The sequence below is a fragment of the Notolepis coatsorum genome (genome assembly GCF_963971535.1).
Source record: "Notolepis coatsorum genome assembly, chromosome: 10".
Lineage (NCBI taxonomy): Eukaryota > Metazoa > Chordata > Actinopteri > Aulopiformes > Paralepididae > Notolepis > Notolepis coatsorum.
This window is the reverse complement of record NC_140174.1, coordinates 17,253,995-17,273,782: the sequence shown is the minus strand read 5'-3', so window position 1 is coordinate 17,273,782 and position 19,788 is coordinate 17,253,995. Positions and strand designations below refer to the sequence as shown.

General features: G+C 46.2%; 1 protein-coding gene across 5 annotated transcripts in view; it reads right to left on the bottom strand.

The window, feature by feature from the left end:
- The window catches only part of LOC311235219 (myosin phosphatase Rho interacting protein), a 178,900-nt gene that overhangs the window by 32,212 nt on the left and 126,900 nt on the right, over positions 1-19,788 (bottom strand). For all 5 annotated transcript variants that reach the window (XM_084322622.1, XM_084322621.1, XM_084322624.1 and 2 more), the window contains 8 exons: positions 16,775-16,916; positions 15,437-15,553; positions 13,294-13,350; positions 13,101-13,169; positions 11,733-11,822; positions 8,998-9,113; positions 3,891-4,677; positions 831-947 (listed from right to left, as the gene is read on the bottom strand). In XM_084322622.1, the coding sequence (XP_084178748.1) occupies positions 831-947; positions 3,891-4,677; positions 8,998-9,113; positions 11,733-11,822; positions 13,101-13,169; positions 13,294-13,350; positions 15,437-15,553; positions 16,775-16,916 (1,495 nt within the window). The remainder of the gene's footprint in view (positions 1-830; positions 948-3,890; positions 4,678-8,997; positions 9,114-11,732; positions 11,823-13,100; positions 13,170-13,293; positions 13,351-15,436; positions 15,554-16,774; positions 16,917-19,788) is intronic.

Sequence of the window (19,788 nt, the reverse complement as noted above, 5' to 3'; positions counted from 1 at the left end):
TGTACCTGCAGCTATAACCCCCTGGTGGACGGTACCTATACCTGCAGCTCTAACCCCCTGGTGGACGGTACCTATACCTGCAGCTCTAACCCCCTAATGGACGGTACCTGTACCTGTAGCTATAACCCCCTGGTGGACAGTACCTGTACCCTGCAGCTCTAACCCCCTGGTGGACGGTACCTGTACCTGCAGCTCTAACCCCCAGGTGGACAGTACCTGTACCTGCAGCTCTAACCCCCTGGTGGACAGTACCTGTACCTGCAGCTCTAATCCCCTGGTGGACGCTACCTGTACCTGCAGCTCTAACCCCCTGGTGGACGGTACCTGTACCTGCAGCTCTAACCCCCTAATGGACGGTACCTGTACCTGTAGCTATAACCCCCTGGTGGACAGTACCTGTACCCTGCAGCTCTAACCCCCTGGTGGACGGTACCTGTACCTGCAGCTCTAACCCCCTGGTGGACGGTACCTGTACCCTGCAGCTCTAACCCCCTGGTGGACGGTACCTGTACCTGCAGCTCTAACCCCCTGGTGGACGGTACCTGTACCTGCAGCGCTAACCCCCTGGTGGACGGTACCTGTACCTGTAGCTCTAACGCCCTGGTGGACGGTACCTGTACCTGCAGCTCTAACCCCCTGGTGGACGGTACCTGTACCTGCAGCTCTAACCCCCTGGTGGACGGTACCTGTACCTGCAGCTATAACCCCCTGGTGGACGGTACCTGTACCTGCAGCTATAACCCCCTGGTGGACGGTACCTATACCTGCAGCTCTAACCCCCTGGTGGACGGTACCTATACCTGCAGCTCTAACCCCCTGGTGGACGGTACCTGCAGCACGTAGCCCTCTCTGGCGCTGTGTTCTCTCCCCCGAGCGTCCTCCAGTTTCCCCTGGAGGAGGCCGTTCTCCTCCTGCAGGCGGAGCAGCTCCCTCTGCTTCTGTCCCAGCTGTCAGTCAAAACAACATCCACACGCATCAGTACATCAGGTTACCGACCATCAGCAGCATTTCATAAACACACCTGTGATGTGCAACTTAAAGCGCAATGTCGTTTGGCGTAAAATGCGAACTTTCATTAACGCGCGACTCACTGGAGAGACGGCCAACGTGGTTTGATCGCTTGGCAATAAACACGCTGCTCTTTCATTCTGTGTTGAGCTTGTTGAATAAACACGCTGCTCTTTCATTCTGTCTTGAGCTTGTTGAATAAACACGCTGCTCTTTCATTCTGTCTTGAGCTTGTTGATATAAACACGCTGCTCTTTCATTCTGTCTTGAGCTTGTTGATATAAACACGCTGCTCTTTCATTCTGTCTTGAGCTTGTTGAATAAACACGCTGCTCTTTCATTCTGTCTTGAGCTTGTTGATATAAACACGCTGCTCTTTCATTCTGTCTTGAGCTTGTTGAATAAACACGCTGCTCTTTCATTCTGTCTTGAGCTTGTTGATATAAACACGCTGCTCTTTCATTCTGTCTTGAGCTTGTTGATATAAACACGCTGCTCTTTCATTCTGTCTTGAGCTTGTTGAATAAACACGCTGCTCTTTCATTCTGTCTTGAGCTTGTTGATATAAACACGCTGCTCTTTCATTCTGTCTTGAGCTTGTTGATATAAACATACTGCTCTTTCATTCTGTCTTGAGCTTGTTGATATAAACATACTGCTCTTTCATTCTGTCTTGAGCTTGTTGAATAAACACGCTGCTCTTTCATTCTGTCTTGAGCTTGTTGATATAAACATACTGCTCTTTCATTCTGTCTTGAGCTTGTTGATATAAACATACTGCTCTTTCATTCTGTCTTGAGCTTGTTGATATAAACACACTGCTCTTTCATTCTGTCTTGAGCTTGTTGATATAAACACACTGCTCTTTCATTCTGTCTTGAGCTTGTTGATATAAACATACTGCTCTTTCATTCTGTCTTGAGCTTGTTGATACGACGCCGCTTGTTTCCTCCTAACTTGCAGGCGACGTGACAGAAGATACAGCAGAGTTTACTCTTTCTATAAACACTAGATCAGGGGTTCTCAAACTTTTTTTTATTATATTGGTCCGGGCGGACTTTTCTATGTCAAGCAAGGGGAGCGGTTGTCCCGATCGGCTTGAGGAGCGTCAAATGCTCCAGATCGAGGTTGTATGGCGGATTATGTTGGCGACACGATCGACACCAATACTGGGACTCACAATCAGATAATTGGAATATTCTTTTTCGGGCAGATCCTAGTCAAGGTAAGGGCTATATGATATAAATATTGCGTTGATCAAAGCATGCCTTCATTGTGATCCAAGCGTATGTGTGTAACACTAGTCCATAACGTATTCCGTTGGTGACGATCAAAGAATAAAAAAACGACCCCCCCCCCCACCCTTTCATGCATTCATGATGGAACATAATACCGATCATATGCATTTGAATTTTTTATTGTAGCGTGTGTAGGAACTAAATGCCAATGGATTTAGTATAATACACGTTGCGGGCTATTACTAGCCTCCCAGGAATTACCCTAGACCGTTCTTTTTCACATATTGAACGATAGATACTCGATGTCAAATGGGCCATAGTATTGCATCCATAGCTATAATATACAATATAGTTATAGCCCTGCAAACAAGGTGACGGACTCCATTGGTTTAATGCGTGGCAGCGCATAGCCATATCCCGGAAACAGCGCGGCAGCCAATGAGTTAAGGAATATCAAAATAAAAGCACACGTTGTTGAACTTGATCATGCATATTTATTAGAAAATGTAATTACAGCACTATGTTATCAATACACATTTATAAAACGAGGCATATTTAGCCAAAATATAATTTCTTTTTTTACTTTCCAATGCGTGACCCCACTGTCACCTACCCGCGACCCCAATTTGGGTCGCGACCCGTAGTTTGAGAACCACTGCACTAGATCATATTGGCTCAACCCTCTGCCCCTCAGCCTCAAGATACTTAAATGATACCAACGATGCCTTATCATTTTAAGATATTTAAAGTATGCCTTCTCTGTATGGATAGAAAATTATTATTTATATTATTGTATATAACAAAATAATATCTCTCTCACTAACTTGCAATTAGTGTTAATTTATTACACACGTAATCCTTAGAAGGATTGTATCATAAGCATCATATATCATTATAAATCAAACCAAAACATAATTTTGAGGAATCAAAATATAAAAAAATTATTTTCTTTCTCTCTCTGTATAGCTGCATACTTCAATCAATTCGGTCAACTTTGCCATCAAACTCTCGCCTCGCACAGCTTTATATATAAAAAAAAAAAAAAGTATGTGCCCATGTGTGCTTTGAGATCTCTGGCACCTTTATTAGACACAAAAACATATGGTCAAGCTTTGCACGTGTTGCACTCCGCCTTATTATAATAATAATTTAAACGAACACCGGACAGGGCGTGAAAAGAGGACATGTGTCCGGGCAAAAGAGGACGTTTGGTCACCCTACTCAACCTAAAGTAACTTTGTAGCTTAGCCTACATTAGCTAGTCAGTGAGTTGTAACATTACGATGCATCAAAGCAGCAATGGGGTGACAGGGCCTTCGCTGCAGCTGCCCCCACCCTCTGGAACGCCCTGCCCAACCATATCCGTCATGCAGACACCCTCATCATTTAAAAAAGCCCTAAAAACCCACCTTTTTACCCTTGCTTTCAAGCCTTGAACTCCTTCCTCTCTCACCTTTTATATCATTTTTTTATTTTAATTGTTTCTACTAAAACTGTATTGTTTATTTTGCTCTGTAAAGTGTCTTTGAGCATTCGGAAAAGCGCTATACATGTATTATTATTATTATTTCCAAAGGTTGCATACGTTTCACAACATGGCACATGTACTTTACATGTGTGTAAAAAGAGCCCCAAGATGTCTACCTCTTTGTCCAAGATGGCCGCCAGCTCGAGCGGGGGCAGCCTGTCGGCGGGGCTGCCTGCTGTGGAAGCGATGGGCACCTGCTTCTCTTCCCTCAACGGCGTCGTCTCCACCTGATGCCAGCGCTGCTCGATCTCCACCTGTACGTCTGGGACCCTGTCGCCGCCCTTCTGCCCGCCGCCACCCTCGGGGTCAGGGTTCACGGCCGCGGGGGGGTCAGGGTTCACGGCCCCGGGGGGGTCCACCTCCATCTTCCCCGGGTCCTGGGGCTCGGGGACCCTCGGGTGCACCACCCCGTGCGAGGCATTCAACGTGGCCGTCAAGGTCACGGTGACGGTGTTGGACGCGTGGGTGGCGCCGCGTGGCGGGGCCCGCTGGAGGACGTGCCTCCGCTCCGAGACGGAGGAGGAGGAGGTCTGGGGAGAGGAGGTGGCGGAGTTGGGAGAGGAAGCCGGGGAGGAGGTGGAGGAGCAGGACGAGGAGGAGGTGGTGGTGGTGGAGGAGGAGGAGGCGGAGCCGAGGCCCACGGTGTCCTCCGCTCCGTCTCCCCGGGGCTCCTCCTCCGCCTTGAAGTCGGACCAGTCGTAGGTCTTGGAGCGGCCGTCTCGCCGGCGCTCTCGCACCCGGCCCTTGCGTGGCTCAGAGGCGGGCGGGGCGCTGCTCCCGGTGGTTCTCTGCGTGTGGCCGTCCACCCTGGGGGCCTCGGGACCGGCCGCGGGCGGCTCGGGGGAAGGCTGTGGACAGCGCTCCAGCACCACCCGGGCATTCGCCTTCTCATCGGGGTGCGAGCTGAAGGGGACGAGAAGGAGAGAGGAACAGAGATGGCGAAAGAAAAAAAAATACATGCCGGTCAGATAGAGGATTAAACAGCGGTGTATAATAGATGCTGGTCAGAGGATTAAACAGCAGTGTATAATAGATGCTGGTCAGAGGATTAAACAGCAGTGTATAATAGGATTTTATGATTTTATTAGGATCTCCATTAGCTGAAAACATAAACATCAGCTAATCTTCCTGGGGTCCACGCACACATAACATATAAACATGACAACAGATAAGACATTTACGGACAATAGATGCCGGTCAGAGGATTAAACACCAGTGTATAATAGATGCTGGTCAGAGGATTAAACAGCAGTGTATAATAGATGCTGGTCAGAGGATTAAACAGCAGTGTATAATAGATGCTGGTCAGAGGATTAAACAGCAGTGTATAATAGATGCTGATCAGAGGATTAAACAGCAGTGTATAATAGATGCTGGTCGGAGGATTAAACAGCAGTGTATAATAGATGTTGGTCAGAGGCACACCCCAAAATCTGACCAATGAGTGACAGTTTGCTCGCGCGTGCGTTTGTTTTGGTCCGCTGTTAACACAGCCGTGTGAACACAAACGAACTAAGGGACAAGTGCAACATTGTATCATTATAGTCCCGGTGTCTCCCTGAATCGGAACAAAGCAAACAAACTACAGGTGTGAAAACGCCCTTATAGTCAAATTCAACCTACATGTAGAATCCGTTTTCTCTACCATGAAACTCGGGTATTGCAGATTAAGTATTGATTTTCCTATGTTGGCTTATGTTCTTTTCGGGACCGGTTTTTGTTGATTTTTTGTTTGTTTTATCTTGCAAACGTAACTTTTTTTGTTCTTTTCGGGATCGGTTTTTGTTGATTGTTGATTGTTGATTTTTTTGTTTGTTCGTTTTATTTTGCAAACTAACTTTTTTGAATTTGTTTTTGAATTAGGGGTAGGTTGCTCTATAAGCCTTTTGTGCTTCAAACCTATCCTTTTCGATTGTTTATTTGTAAAAAAAATCGAATAATTATTTGTTTATTGTTTATTATTTGTAAACATTCGAAATAAAATAATTTGATAAAAAAAAATTATTCATTAATTCACTGGCAGGAAGTATCGATAAAAAATATAATGTTTTTGCTCGACAATCCCATGTTACTGCAATAAAAATGATTGGAATAAGGTGAACAGACCAAAAGTGTTATATTATTAGATTGATGATGTTTATATATTTTTTATAGCAGATGGTACATTGGGGACATAATTAATAGTTAATGAGAATCAAGTTGTGGTCAGTATGTTAAAGAGACACTAAATAACACTATGCAACACAACACTTTGCAACAACACAACACTGTGCAACACAACACTGTGCAACACAACACTGTGCAACACAACACTGCCACATTAAACACTCATCGTCTCTGTGCAACACAACACTGTGCAACACAACACTGCCACATTAAACACCTTGATGGAAGACACACACCGGTGTAAACATGTCCAGCAGTGCAGGCTCCTTGGAACTGTGCACTTTGAAGCATGAATACAACTAAAAGGAATGCATGGAAACACTGAAGACTTGTATTAGTCCCGGAAAACCTGTGGTGATATGCATGATATTGGGCTCAGAGCAGACCGTCCTCCTGGTGGTCCCAGCTGTAACGACAGACTGGAGCCTAGTGGCTCGATCACAGTCCCCCTCGCTTCAGCGGCAGTGTTCACTCTTGTGTGTACAGTACTCATATGGAGAGGGTGTGTGTGTGTGTGTGTGTGTGTGTGTGTGTGTGTGTGTGTGTGTGTGTGTGTGTGTGTGTGTGTGTGTGTGTGTGTGACGTGTGTGCGCAGTAATCTGCACACTGCTTGGCATTCACGTCTAGTGTCGGGGAGCTGTGTCCCGATGGAATCATCTATTTCCGTCGCGTGGTGTGGAGGTGGCAGGGGGTTAAGGAGAAGGGGCGCAACCCCAGAATGAGGAAGCGCTCGTCTGTGAGGTATCTGTGCAGAAACGCCAAAAATAACACGCATTCCCGGCGGAGAGAGAGAGCCGCCTGCGACGCGGAATGTGGCGCCGCGAGGTGTCGGACCGTCGGTCGACGCAACCAGAGGCACATATGGTGCACTGTACCTTAGACACCAGAGGACAGGCGTTCCTGCCGGTTTCAACAGGTTCCATTTAAGACCACTTTGAATAGAATTCAATACCTATTTTATGGCCATGGGGGGGGGGGGGGTGAAGGAAGATTATTATGAAAGATTATTACATAGCGTTTTCACATTCGCCGAAATGCTTGCTTGTGATTGGTCAATAGCCCCCCGACAGCGGTCATTATTTTTCGATAACCACCGGTGATTATTGTTTTTCGCAGCTGGAGTAATCAAGCCCACTGACACACACTGTTTCAGTGCAGCCAATCAGACACACCTGCCGGGCTGCCCGCAATAATAATAATCACTTTATTTGGGCTGACAGAGCCACAGAACTGCGATTTGTCAAATGAATTAGGTATATTGTTAGTAAGTTAGCCATGTAATAAGCGGGATAATGTATAGCTTTACTCGGTCATCATCGCAAAATAATTGACCTTCACTGCGTTTAAAACACCTCGCCGAGGCGGCTCGGTATTTTAAACTACGTGTCGGTCAATTATTTTGCGACAATGACCTCGTAGCTATACATTATCCCTTACATAAAAAAGTCCCAGAATTACTTACAAAATATTACTTTCCCATAAACAGAAGTAAATATTTCAAGACGTATGCTAGCAGAACCTCTCTTTACCTCAGAACCTCTCTTTACCTCAGAATCTCTCTTTACCTCAGAATCTCTCTTTACCTCAGAACCTCTCTTTACCTCAGAATCTCTCTTTACCTCAGAACCTCTCTTTACCTCAGAACCTCTCTTTACCTCAGAACCTCTCTTTACCTCAGAATCTCTCTTTACCTCAGAACCTCTCTTTACCTCAGAACCTCTCTTTACCTCAGAATCTCTCTTTACCTCAGGCTCTGACTGACGCTAGCTGAAGCTTGGTTGTGACGGTGCAGTTGCTCCCCCCCCCCCCCCAAACACATTTAAATGCGATACAAAGAAGCTAACGCAACATAGAAGTAACTTCCTAATACAATAAATGTTTAATAACTATCAGAATCATATGCGAGACCTTTTTAAGACATTACTGCAAGGCCCTGCGGGAATCCTGGATGAGTCCTCTGAAAGGCTAGACTCTGCAGCTCACACTGGCGTGACGGTGTTTCAAGTATCCAAAAAATAACTGAGCAAAGATATGAATACTTCTGTCGCTGCGGTGCATAGCGAACGGTAACAAAATACTTCTCTGGCCTCAGCTGTTCCCGACAATTCCCGCAATGAACAATCCCGCCCCCACCCTCTTCCGTTTTGTAACCGTTCCGTGACCCATCTCCAAAAAGCTATTTAACGCGTAACCTCGACGACAGACTTAATAATAATCCAGTGTTTTTCTCTGCGGCTGATCGAGGTGGGGTGGGGGGTGGGGGGGGGGTCAGGTGGGCGACTTATTCTAGTTGACCGTCAGGGTGTCAGTGTGTGAGGTCACGTCAAGGTGTCAGTGTGTGAGGTCACGTCAAGGTCAGGGTGTCAGGGTGTGAGGTCACGTCAAGGCTCCGTATGGCAGCGCGACTGACAAGCGAGACATTACTCAACAATCACATGACACACACGGCGGGAGGACGAACACGCGGAGGCGGGCATCACTAAGCCATGACATCACTGGTTAGGGGGGGGTGAGGAGAGGTGTGTGTGTGTGTGAGGGGGGGGGGGGGGGGGTATTCAACGCACAAGCAATCCAACCTGGGCTTCAGAACCGACAGTTTCAGAGAGACGTTTTTCCTGGAAGCAGGATGGAAATACCGGTCGAGGGAGGAGAGGAGAGAGGGGGAGAGGGAGAGAGAGAGAGAGAGAGGAGAGAGAGAGAGAGAGAGAGAGAGAGAGAGAGAGGAGAGAGAGAGAGAGGAGAGAGAGAGAGAGAGAGAGAGAGAGGGAGGAGAGAGAGAGAGAGAGAGAGGGAAGAGAGACAGAGATAGAGACACAGAGAGAGATAGAGGGGGGAGAGAGAGATAGAGGGGGGGAGAGAGAGAGAGACACAGAGACAGAGAGAGAGAGACAGAGAGAGAGATAGAGGGGGGGAGAGAGAGACACAGAGACAGAGAGAGACAGAGAGAGACACAGAGAGAGAGAGAGAATTAATGAGATTAAAAAGGTGAGGCGAAAGCAGTGTTTATGTCCACAGGGGGGCGCCGCAGCACTCGGTGATATCCCCGTGGCGTCTTACCGGGTGACGTCGGGGGGGGCGATGGTGGGCCTCACGTTCTTCATGATGGCCTGGATCCAGTTGCGTCGGATTCCAGAGGTCATGGCCGACAGAGTCCACGCCCCCTCCTTGTTGCTCTGGACACACAGGGGAAGAGCGCAGGGCATGCTGTAAGGAACGACTGGCGGGCAAGAGGTTCACAGTGCCCCCTACAGAGACCTTACCGTATCACACCAAATAAAAATGTGACCGGGCCGCCTATTGCTTAATGACATGTCATGAGTGCTGCTTTTGCTTCCGCGTTTTCCCTGATTGGCTGCGCCATGCCCCGCGGCAGGCGCGGCAACCGCAGAGCAGAGCGGCAGAGCGAGCGGAGCGGCAGAGCGAGCGGAGCGGCAGAGCGCGAGCGGAATTAGGTAACCGCCGCAGTAATCCGCCATGACTTTCATTCGGCGCTTCAGCTCACCTGGCACAGCAGCGGTCCTGCGGTCCTGCGGTTCGTTGTTGACGAGTTCGAATCCCATGAATTTTTTTTTTTTAACGTGATTTTTTTTTTAACGTGTATTCTTTCGCCGGTTAAGGTTAGGCATGGTTAAGGTTAAGGTTAAGGTTAGGCATTGTTTCGGAGTTGGTTAAGGTTAGAACGGTTAAGTTTAGGCGCTGTTAAGGAGCTGGTTAAGGTTAGAGTTTGTCAAAGAGAATGGCAATATTCTTTCTATGGTTAAGGTTAGGCATGGTTAAGGTTAAGGTTAGGCATTGCCGCGGTCACATGGTCAAATTGTCACATTCTTGCACTCATGACCTGTTAAAAAGCAACACGCGACCGGGCCAGCGGTAAGAGACTCATGGTCTCTGGAAGTCAGATTGCGAGAAAATTAATGAAATGTTTTTTTTTTTCTAGTTTTTTTCTCTCCATATGATCACAGTTTGAATGTTTAAGAACTGCCAAGGTGTTAAAATTGCAGCCAAACTTTATATTGGATTTTCTCTGCTCTGAGACTTGAGGTTTAACTAGATTCAAATAAGCAAATTTTCTTATTTTTCAATGTATTACACATTCTTACATTCTGTACTTTCATAATCTGTAAGAATCAGAAAGATTACAGAAGGAGACTTGTGCCACGAACTGTTGGGCTCGGTCACAATGTGTTATCTCCACCACACCACAATTGCAGTCAAATGTAGTGCGGGGAGGAGAGGCAACCCTGTCACGCCTGCTTTTCCCTCCTGTAATAATGACTAGCATTGAAGTCTTTTGATCATTTCTAGATATGTCCGATATTATCGGCCTACCGATATTGGCATTACAATGTAATATCGGAAATGATCGGAATCGTTTTTATTATTATAATTTTCTTTACCTTTATTTACCGAGGCAAGCAAGTAAGAACAAATTCTTATTTTATTTATTGTCAAAAGTATGCATAATGTTTTCCACGACAAGAGATATGTAATGTTAATTACCTGCAACTATTCCGTTTTGGGGGGGGGGGACCCTGCATATATCGGTATCGGAAATTAAGAGTTGGACAATATCGGTATATCGGATATCGGTAAAAAAAAAGCCAACATCGAACATCCCTAATAATTTCCAATTCTTGGTAGGTTCAGCGGGGTGGTTTTACTCTGGGATAGAACAAGCACGGTGCTGGTGAATGGAAACAAAACACAGTCATCTCAATCCTCCATCTTTGACCGCCTCTTAACCCTTTGTTGTAATAATGAGTCTGTGAACATGGAGCCGTTTACAAACTGGATAGGCTGCACTTTCACAAGAACCTTATCAAATATTTAGGTGCCCCATTAATCTGATGTAGATGGTGTCACGGTTGTTTTGCTTCTGCACTAAGCCAAATTCCAGCCCCATCCGGTCTGCAGACAGAGAGGGAGTTTATAAATACTTGGGAGTTAATCATTTCTTGTCATCAAACCCTTGTTGTTCACAGCCAAAGAGAACGATCTCCACAAGTATTATTCCTGCCCTCCCTCCCCCTGGAAAACTCCAAACAAACATAAACACAACAGGCAACATTGGAACTAAAGTTGTGCTCATATTGAGAAGGCCTGGGAATGGAATCCGTTAGTCACACAGACAAAGCCCCAACTGATATTGGCTGATGATTTACGACAGAGTTGCAAGCAAAAATATAGGTCCCATATAGGTATTGTGGCCGCAGTAGAGGTGATGACATGTTTGGCTCAGACTCAACGACGCATCCATCCTTACATTGGCTTCACAAGGACAGTCATGGAAGTGTGTAGCTGTTGTGCTATTATGGCTCAGGGTGAAAGCCTTAAAGCTGGCTCAGGGTGAAAGCCTTAAAGCTGGCTCAGGGTAAAAGCCTTGAAGCTAGTTCATACCGACGTTCCTTTTCTCAAAAACGGTGTTACAGAAGACATCAGGGTGTCTTTTTGGAATGGGGGTATTTATGTAAACATGTTGCTCAGGACGGGTGGCCTCCGGGTTCACGGTGGGATAACCGGGGGGGGGGCAATGCCTGAGGCAGATTTAGACCCCATGATGTCAGCCCCCACCACAGGCGGGATGACAGGTCAAGTGACATCCTTCACAGACGAGACAAAGAATTGTTTCAAAAAGAGAAATGCCAAAACCTGATACCTCCAGTCACCCTGGTCCCCGTCTGTGTTCCGGGCTGTTTATAGACCGCTAGGTCATGGCGTTAGCTTAAGCTTCTTTTTTTTTTCTCGTGATTAATGGCACACGAGAATTGACGGCACGCAGAATCAACACTGACCAGGATTTGGAAGCCGTAGTTCCTCTGGACGGGGAACTCGGTCACGTCGTAACACGTGGACAGGTCGATCTCACCGTCCACGTCAGACGCCTGAGGAACAAACAAATAAATAGATCAAATATAAAAGTATTAAAAGCAATAGGAACACGCCAACTTTTGTTCCCCAGAGTCAGACAGAGATTAGGTTCCCAGAGAGACGGCAGCAGGCTAACAGGTTTGCACACAATGACTGGAAGTGGATACGGACCATTAGCCTACCGGGCAAAAGTAACGAAATACACTTTCCAACAACTCCAAAACTATTTACATGTTGTGACTTTTGTATTTACCACGTGTAGGAATAACAATAATAATGACTTTATTTGTATAGCACTTTTCATACAGAAATTGCAGTTCAAAGTGCTTCACAACAGTAAAAAAATACAGGCATAAGCGAGCATAAAAAAAATAAAATAAAGAAAAAGATAGAGGTAGCAAGGTAAGGTAAATCACAGTTTTTCAGTAATACAAATAATAAAATAGAATAGATTAGATAGAGTAAAAAAAGTGCGGTTTGATTCAGTTTAAAAATAGGCTAAAAATAATAAAATAGAACGGACAGTAAAAAATGCAGAATGAGACGTCGTCATTTTCCAAGCAGATACATAGTCTGGACTACTTTGTTGATGAACAACAGCCAGCTGGGTGCAGTGATATGCCGCAGCACGCCTCTAAAGCCAGCTAGGTGCAGTGATATGCCACAGACCCCTCTAAAGCCCAGCTGCAGCAATGTGACTGGCTAACCTACAGAAGAACGACTAATGCTAAAAATGGACGACTTTGTAAGAGAGGAAGGTGATGATGAATTCTGGACAAACCGTGATCCAGAACCGTATCTATTTGAAGCAGAATTTACGGAGGAGGAACTACAGGTTCTCTGGAAGCGCAGCGGGGCAAGAAGGGAGGCTGAAGCGCTGGTCCAACAGGCCGGTTCCACGCGTGGTAAACACACAAGTACGTATGTAAATAAAACCGCTTTGGAGTCGTCGGAAGGTGTATTTCGTTCCTTTTGACGGTAGGCTAATGGTCCGTATCCACAACCCAGCCGATGTATAAATAAACTAGCCAGCGTGCTGCGGGTGTCTGTGTGTGTCTCTCTCTCTCTCTCTCTCTCTCTCTCTCTCTCTCTCTCTCTCTCTCTCTCTCTCTCTCTCTCTCTCTCTCTCTCTCTCTCGATGATGATGATAAGGGTACCCATCTTCTTGTCTGACTCGAACAGCAAATAAGCAAATTTCTCCCCGAAAGTTCCTTTAAAATCTTTGTCGATTAACAATTAAATCGGCATGAATTTGTCATGAATTTTTCATCACAATAGTGAAAAAGTCGTACCTCCTCGGCTATCGAGTCTTTGTAGAACCTCAGACTCTGGTCAGTGAGGACAAACCAGTGCTTCTTCCACTAGGAAAGGGTTAAAACATTATTAATGGTATTTCAGATTAATATCATACATCGTACAGTATTCTACAGCTGCATAGAGAAGAGGATCAACGTCTCCAGTCCATTTGTTAATGAAACAAATTACCATCTCGTCTGCGTACAGCTTGGTCATCCATCCTTTCTTGAAGTTCAGCAGATCCGGCTGCAGGGAAGACAAAATCGGGTCTTGGCATCAACACACTAGTTACCTCGTCACGGTCAGCCGGCAGCTAGTGTACAGTCAGTGTAGTAGTTAATAGCCCTCTGCAATTCACAACAAGACTGTCTTGGTTTTAAACTGTGTTGGTATCAAACAGGGAGAAATACGGTCAGGTGTTGTACTGTGTGGGTATCAAACGGGGATAAATACTGTTTAAACAGTCATTCAGAACGGCACTATTCCATTATTTTACTCCGTCTAGTCTACTCTATTTTGCCTTTTGTCTATTTTTAAATGTATCAAAGCGTAAACGAAGAGGCCTATTGGGATGTTAGTTCCCAATGTGAAGAACTATGTGATTGAATCTTCTATTTTGATGCTCGTTTGAGACTTGTTTTTTGTCTGCACTCCTTTCTTGCTACTGTGAAGCACTTTGAGCTGCAATTCTTGTATGAAAAGGTGCTATACAAATAAAGTTTATATATTATACAACTTACTCCTATAACCCAAAAGATGCCGACAAAACAGGACACACGGCCAAGAACAACAATGAAATAAGTTGGTAAACAAGTTGAAAGTTTACATCTAAAAACGTTCAGAGCAAAAATGTGTATCAAAATGTGTCATAAATAAAAAAGAAATTGCCCAAGTATATTTCATCACAAACTTTCTCTAACCTGCTCAAGAGAATGAAAACATGACCGGAATCTTACAGGGGGGAAAAAAAGGCTAGTGGCACAAAGTATCAGCCGTTCCATAATCATCACTCTGTATATACGCACGTTGTGTTTACATTCAGGTAACCATCTTCCTGTTCAATTAGAGTCTCTAGAGTGGCCTGGGTGTGGGGGTCCGGCCACAAGGAGAGACCCCCCAAGTCTCGCCGGTCTCTCCCCCGGTGAAACTCAAACCGCCTCGGTCGAGTCATTCATACCGGCGGCTCGAGTCTGTTTATAGACTCTCTGGTTGAAATAAAGCGCTGCGTCGTCCCCAACGAGGCGCCGCTGGGTCCCACTGTACCTTGTTCTTGTTCAGCTTCATCATCAGGTGAGGAGGCATCACGGTGTGGCGGCACAGAGTCATTCTAACGCCCGGCGCGGCGGTCCCACTCCATAAGCTTCACACGCAGACGAGCAACGTCCACACGTTCACCTACACACACTACTGAAGTCTTAACGGCCTCGGTGCCAGCTATTTATATCAGGGGGGGGGGGGTTATGGGGAGGGGTGTTTCAGGCAGCTGCAATTCTGTCCAGGGCAGACGCGTTGATAGGGTAAACCCCACAAAAACCCCTGGACAACAGACCTCAGATCAGCGGTATGGTGCTGATCCGATTTAAAAACAAGACCCCAATTCAGCATTTAGAGCCACTGCAATATGACTGGTGAATATCGTATTATTATCATCTTATTCTTAGGCCTATTTTATTCTTATTCTTAGGCAATTTGTTTTGTTATTCTTATTTGTGACTTTGTTCCGTCTAAATGAGCGATTTGTAGTGTCAAATTTCCCTCGGGATGATTAAAGTATTTCTATTCCATTCTATTCTATTCAATATCCCTACCTCATTTTTGCATTGTGTTTGCATTTTGTACTTTAGTTTGTATTATTGTATATTTTGTATACTGTTTGGTCTTTATTCTTTTTACTGCATGAAGCACAATCTCAGGAGGCTCATACAGAACCAAGCCTTTCACTGTAATGTACATGTAGCTATTTATATGTGACAAATAAAACAACACTTGAAACTTGAATATGGAGGATTAGCCGTTGCTTTCAATTAGTGGATATTATAATTCAAGAGGCTGGACCCCCCCCCCCCCCCTTTTTGTTTTGATAATGTATAGCTACTGTTCCGACTGGCATTCAGATGTTTCCTGTAGTGAAGTGACGTTCGCGAACGATCCGATTCTTCTGAACGGCTCTTTGGTTACGAATGAAGGGAGCCGGAAAGGGACAGAGCCAAAAGATCCGGCTCCCTTCAAAGAGCCGTAATGGCCACCACTAGTGTCCTGCACACAGAACCTACGGTCATGGAGGAAAGGGACAGAGCCAAAAGAGCCGTAATGGCCGCCACACAGAACCTACGGTGATGGAGGACTCCGTGGCCCTGCGGTCCAGCGACTTGGCTCTCCTGAAGCTGGAGAGGGTGGAGCTGGACACATCGGGGGCCGAGCGCTCCTTCCCAGCATCCAGTGAAAACTCCTAGAGAAAGGATCAGTGCAGCGCATCAATATTCTCATTACAGAAATGGTAAATAAATGGAAAATAGTAAATAAATGGTAAAGAAATGGTAAATAGTCAATAAATGGTAAATGGTGAGTTTTGTGAGGTGTGTAGCGTACGGGTTTGTTTTGGCTACAGAGGGTTTGTTTTGGCTAAACATTTACATTTAGTAATTTAGCTTGAAAGTGCATGATGACAGTAAGGTTAGTTAGGGTTAGAATTATTATTATTTGAACATTTTTATTTCAGATAATAAGAGTTTTGTGAGGTGCGTAGCGTACAGGTTTGTTTTGGCTAAACATTTACATTTAGTAATTTAGCTGACGCTTTTATCCAAAGCGACTTACAAGATCAGGAAGGGCACAATTCTATCAGCTGAGTAACAATGTTCATCAAAGTGTACAGTGTAGGTTTTAGGTTAGTATATTAGGACAAGTGCATGATGACAGTAAGGTTAGTTAGGGTTAGAATTATTATTATTTGAAAATTTTTATTTCAGATAATAGTTTTGTGAGGAGCGTAGCGTACAGGTTTGTTTTGGCTACAGAGAGTTCTGTGAGGAGTGTAGCGTACGGGTTTGTTTTGGCTACAGAGAGTTCTGTGAGGGGCATAGCGTATGGGTTTGTTTTGGCTACAGAGTTATGTGAGGGGCGTAGCGTACGGGTTTGTTTTGGCTACAGAGAGTTCTGTGAGGGGCGTAGCGTATGGGTTTGTTTTGGCTACAGAGTTCTGTGAGGGGCGTAGCGTACGGGTTTGTTTTTGGCTACAGAGAGTTCTGTGAGGGGCGTAGCGTACGGGTTTGTTTTGGCTACAGAGTGTTCTGTGAGGGGCGTAGCGTACGGGTTTGTTTTGGCTACAGCGAGTTCTGTGAGGGGCGTAGCGTACGGGTTTGTTTTGGCTACAGAGAGTTCTGTGAGGGGCGTAGCGTACGGGTTTGTTTTGGCTACAGAGAGTTCTGTGAGGGGCGTAGCGTACGGGTTTGTTTTGGCTACAGAGAGTTCTGTGAGGGGCGTAGCGTACGGGTTTGTTTTGGCTACAGAGAGTTCTGTGAGGGGCGTAGCGTACGGGTTTGTTTTGGCTACAGAGAGTTCTGTGAGGGGCGTAGCGTACGGGTTTGTTTTGGCTACAGAGAGTTCTGTGAGGGGCGTAGCGTACGGGTTTGTTTTGGCTACAGAGAGTTCTGTGAGGGGCGTAGCGTACGGGTTTGCTGGAGAGGAAGCGTCTCCCGCTGCGGCCCGGCCTCTGGACAGACACAGTGTTGCAGGGGAGCGAGTCGGGGACGCCGGTGTCCATCTGCTCCACGTTCTGTCCCTCCTGGAACCGCTCGATCACCTGAGCGCGCCTGGGACAGACGGACAGACACGGGGGAGTTCAGCTTTTACACACAGGACAAAAAGCACCACAAGGTGCGACCGAGCCCAGCAGTTCGTGGCACAATTCTCCCTCGGGTCGGGTTTCAGATTTTATATATATATATATAATTTTTTTATCTACTTTTTCTCCTTATTTTCCATTTTTCTCCCATCCCAATTTCGCCTCGCCAATTCTCCCTTCAATTCTCCCCTCCCCTGTCTCGAACGTTGCTAGACTATGCCTCCCACTGGTCGGTTGCAGTGAGGACCAAGCCTTGCATCACGTGTCCCCTCCGGTACACGAGGAGGCAGCTGTCGCATCTTTTCACCTGCACAGCGTGATCTCTCAGCGGCGAGGAGTAACACGTGGGAGGCTCACGCTGCCCCAGATACTTCCTGATTATGCTGTACAGGCGCACCAACCGACCTGTAGGAGTCGCTGTCCACAACGTCCAATCCCCACCCACCGGCTTTCCCACCCTCTAACACTGCCAATTGTGTTAGTATGACGACCGGCCAAGCCGGTAGCAACGCCGAGAGCTGGGCTCGATACCAGCATCTCCTGCATTAGTGGCGAGCGCCTTGCCCACTGCGCCACTCAGCCGCCCTTTATATATATTTTTTTATATTTGAAGAAGATATGCTTATTTGAATCTAGTTAACCCTTTCACTGCCGCACTACCAAACGGTTAACCCTTTCACTGCCACAATACAGAAGGTTAACCCTTTTCACTGCCACACAACAGCAGTTTAACTCTTTCACTACCACACTACAGAAGGTTAACCCTTTACTATCACACTACAGACGGTTAAACCTCAAGTCTCAGAGAAATTCAGCATTGTTAACACCTTGGCAGTCAGGTACTGTCACAAACTGCCCTTTTCTTTTTTTTTATCCACTTTTTCTCCTCTTTCTATTTTTCTCCCATCCCAATGCCGCTGTGCCAATTCTCCCCTCCCCTGTCTTGAACGTTGCTCGCATATGCCCCCCACTGGCCGGTTGTAGGGAGGATAGAAGCCTTGCATCACATGTCCCCTCCGATACATGTGGAGGCAGCCTGTCACATCTTTTCACCTGCCAGCGCGGACTCTCATTGGCGAGGTGTAACGTGTGGGAGGCTCACACTACCCCCGCCATTTCCCGTCTCTGCTGTGCAGGCGTCCCCAACCGACCTGTAGGAGTCGCTGTCCACAACGTCCAAATTACCACCCATCGACTTCCACCCGCTAACTCTGCCAATTGAGTTAGTATGATGGCTGGCCCAAGCCGGAGGCAACGCAGACAGCCGGAGTCGAACCCGGTGTCTCTTGCGTTGGTGATGAGCGCAATGTCCGCTGCGCCACCCAGCCGCCCCCACAAACTGCCCTTTTCAAACAAAAGTTTTACTATTTAGAGATACTATAACTGTTCATTTTCATTTTCATCTCGCGATCTGACTTCCAGACATGAGTCTCTTACCGCTGGGCCCGGTCACAAATAGTAATGCATAACAAAATACATTAAGAAAATGTGTAATACGTCTTAAAAATTAAAGTACTCATCGCTTAATTAATGATCTTATTTGTTAAAAACATGCTATATATAGTAAGATGCAAGAGAAGAGACCAGCCAGAATATCGTTCATGAGAACAAACTCAAGCAATTTCTCATCAGAAAGGTCTTCAGAGATCAGTGTGAACTCAAGAGACCAGTGTGAACTCAAAAGAGATCAGCGTGAACTCAAGAGATCAGTGTGAACTCAAGAGAGATCAGTGTGAACTCAAGAGATCAGCGTGAACTCAAGAGAGATCAGCGTGAACTCAAGAGAGATCATCGTGAACTCAAAAGAGATCAGCGTGAACTCAAGAGACCAGCGTGAACTCAAGAGAGATCAGCGTGAACTCAAAATAGATCAGAGCAAGACCTGGGAGCAACTTTTGAGCCAAAATCCATTCTCTAATTTCAATCCCGATCTCCTTTTTATGTTTTACTGTACGGAGACGTTTTTACTTTGGACATTGATCTCGGCACAAAGGTGTCTTCCACGCCCCGGACGAGCCCCCGGGAGAGGAGGAGGTACGGCGGGAGGAGGACGTTATGTGTGGACAGTAGTGTGTTACAGAGAGATCCAACTTTCCAGATGAAAAGGAAGAGACAGAGGAACCAGAACCCAGGAGACAAAGCCAGAGATACAACATTTCACCAGATGTGTAATGTGTTGGAGTTTGAATCTGTAAAAACTCAAAATATTAATCATTAGGTTCAGGGATGTGATTCAGTCATACATGTTGATAACTAGCACAAAATATCAGAAGTTATTCAATGAGTTATCTGGCTAACTGCGTAAATACGCTTTGTAAAATACCCCCCCCTCCCCCCCCCCACCCCCCCCCCCCCCCACCCCCCCCCCCCCCCAGGGCCCATATTCACCAGACATCGTCTAGAATAATACGAGTACCGACTCGCTGCTCTTATCTTCAGGATGCTTGATAAATACAGACCCTGGACTTGTTGGGTGTTCTGTGTATTTGTAGTATTCTTCACATGCAACACGGTGAACATGTGTACGTTAACGATTCATGTGTGTGCTTCCAGTCAGTGCAGAGGTAAAATGAGAGAAAGCAGGAGTCAGCGGTAACCAGCGGGGGGCGCAGCAGTGGGACAGGGGGGGGGGGCGGAGGAGCTGGAGGGCCCCTGGAAGAGATCAAAGAAAAGAAAGAAAAGAAAAAACAAATGGCAAAGTAGCAAAGAGCAAGAGACCAATAGAAAAGAGGCAGCGACCAATAGAAAAGAGGCAGAGATCAATAGAAAAGAGGCAGAGACCAATAGAAAAGAGGCAGAGACCAATAGAAAAGAGGCAGAGATCAATAGAAAAGAGGCAG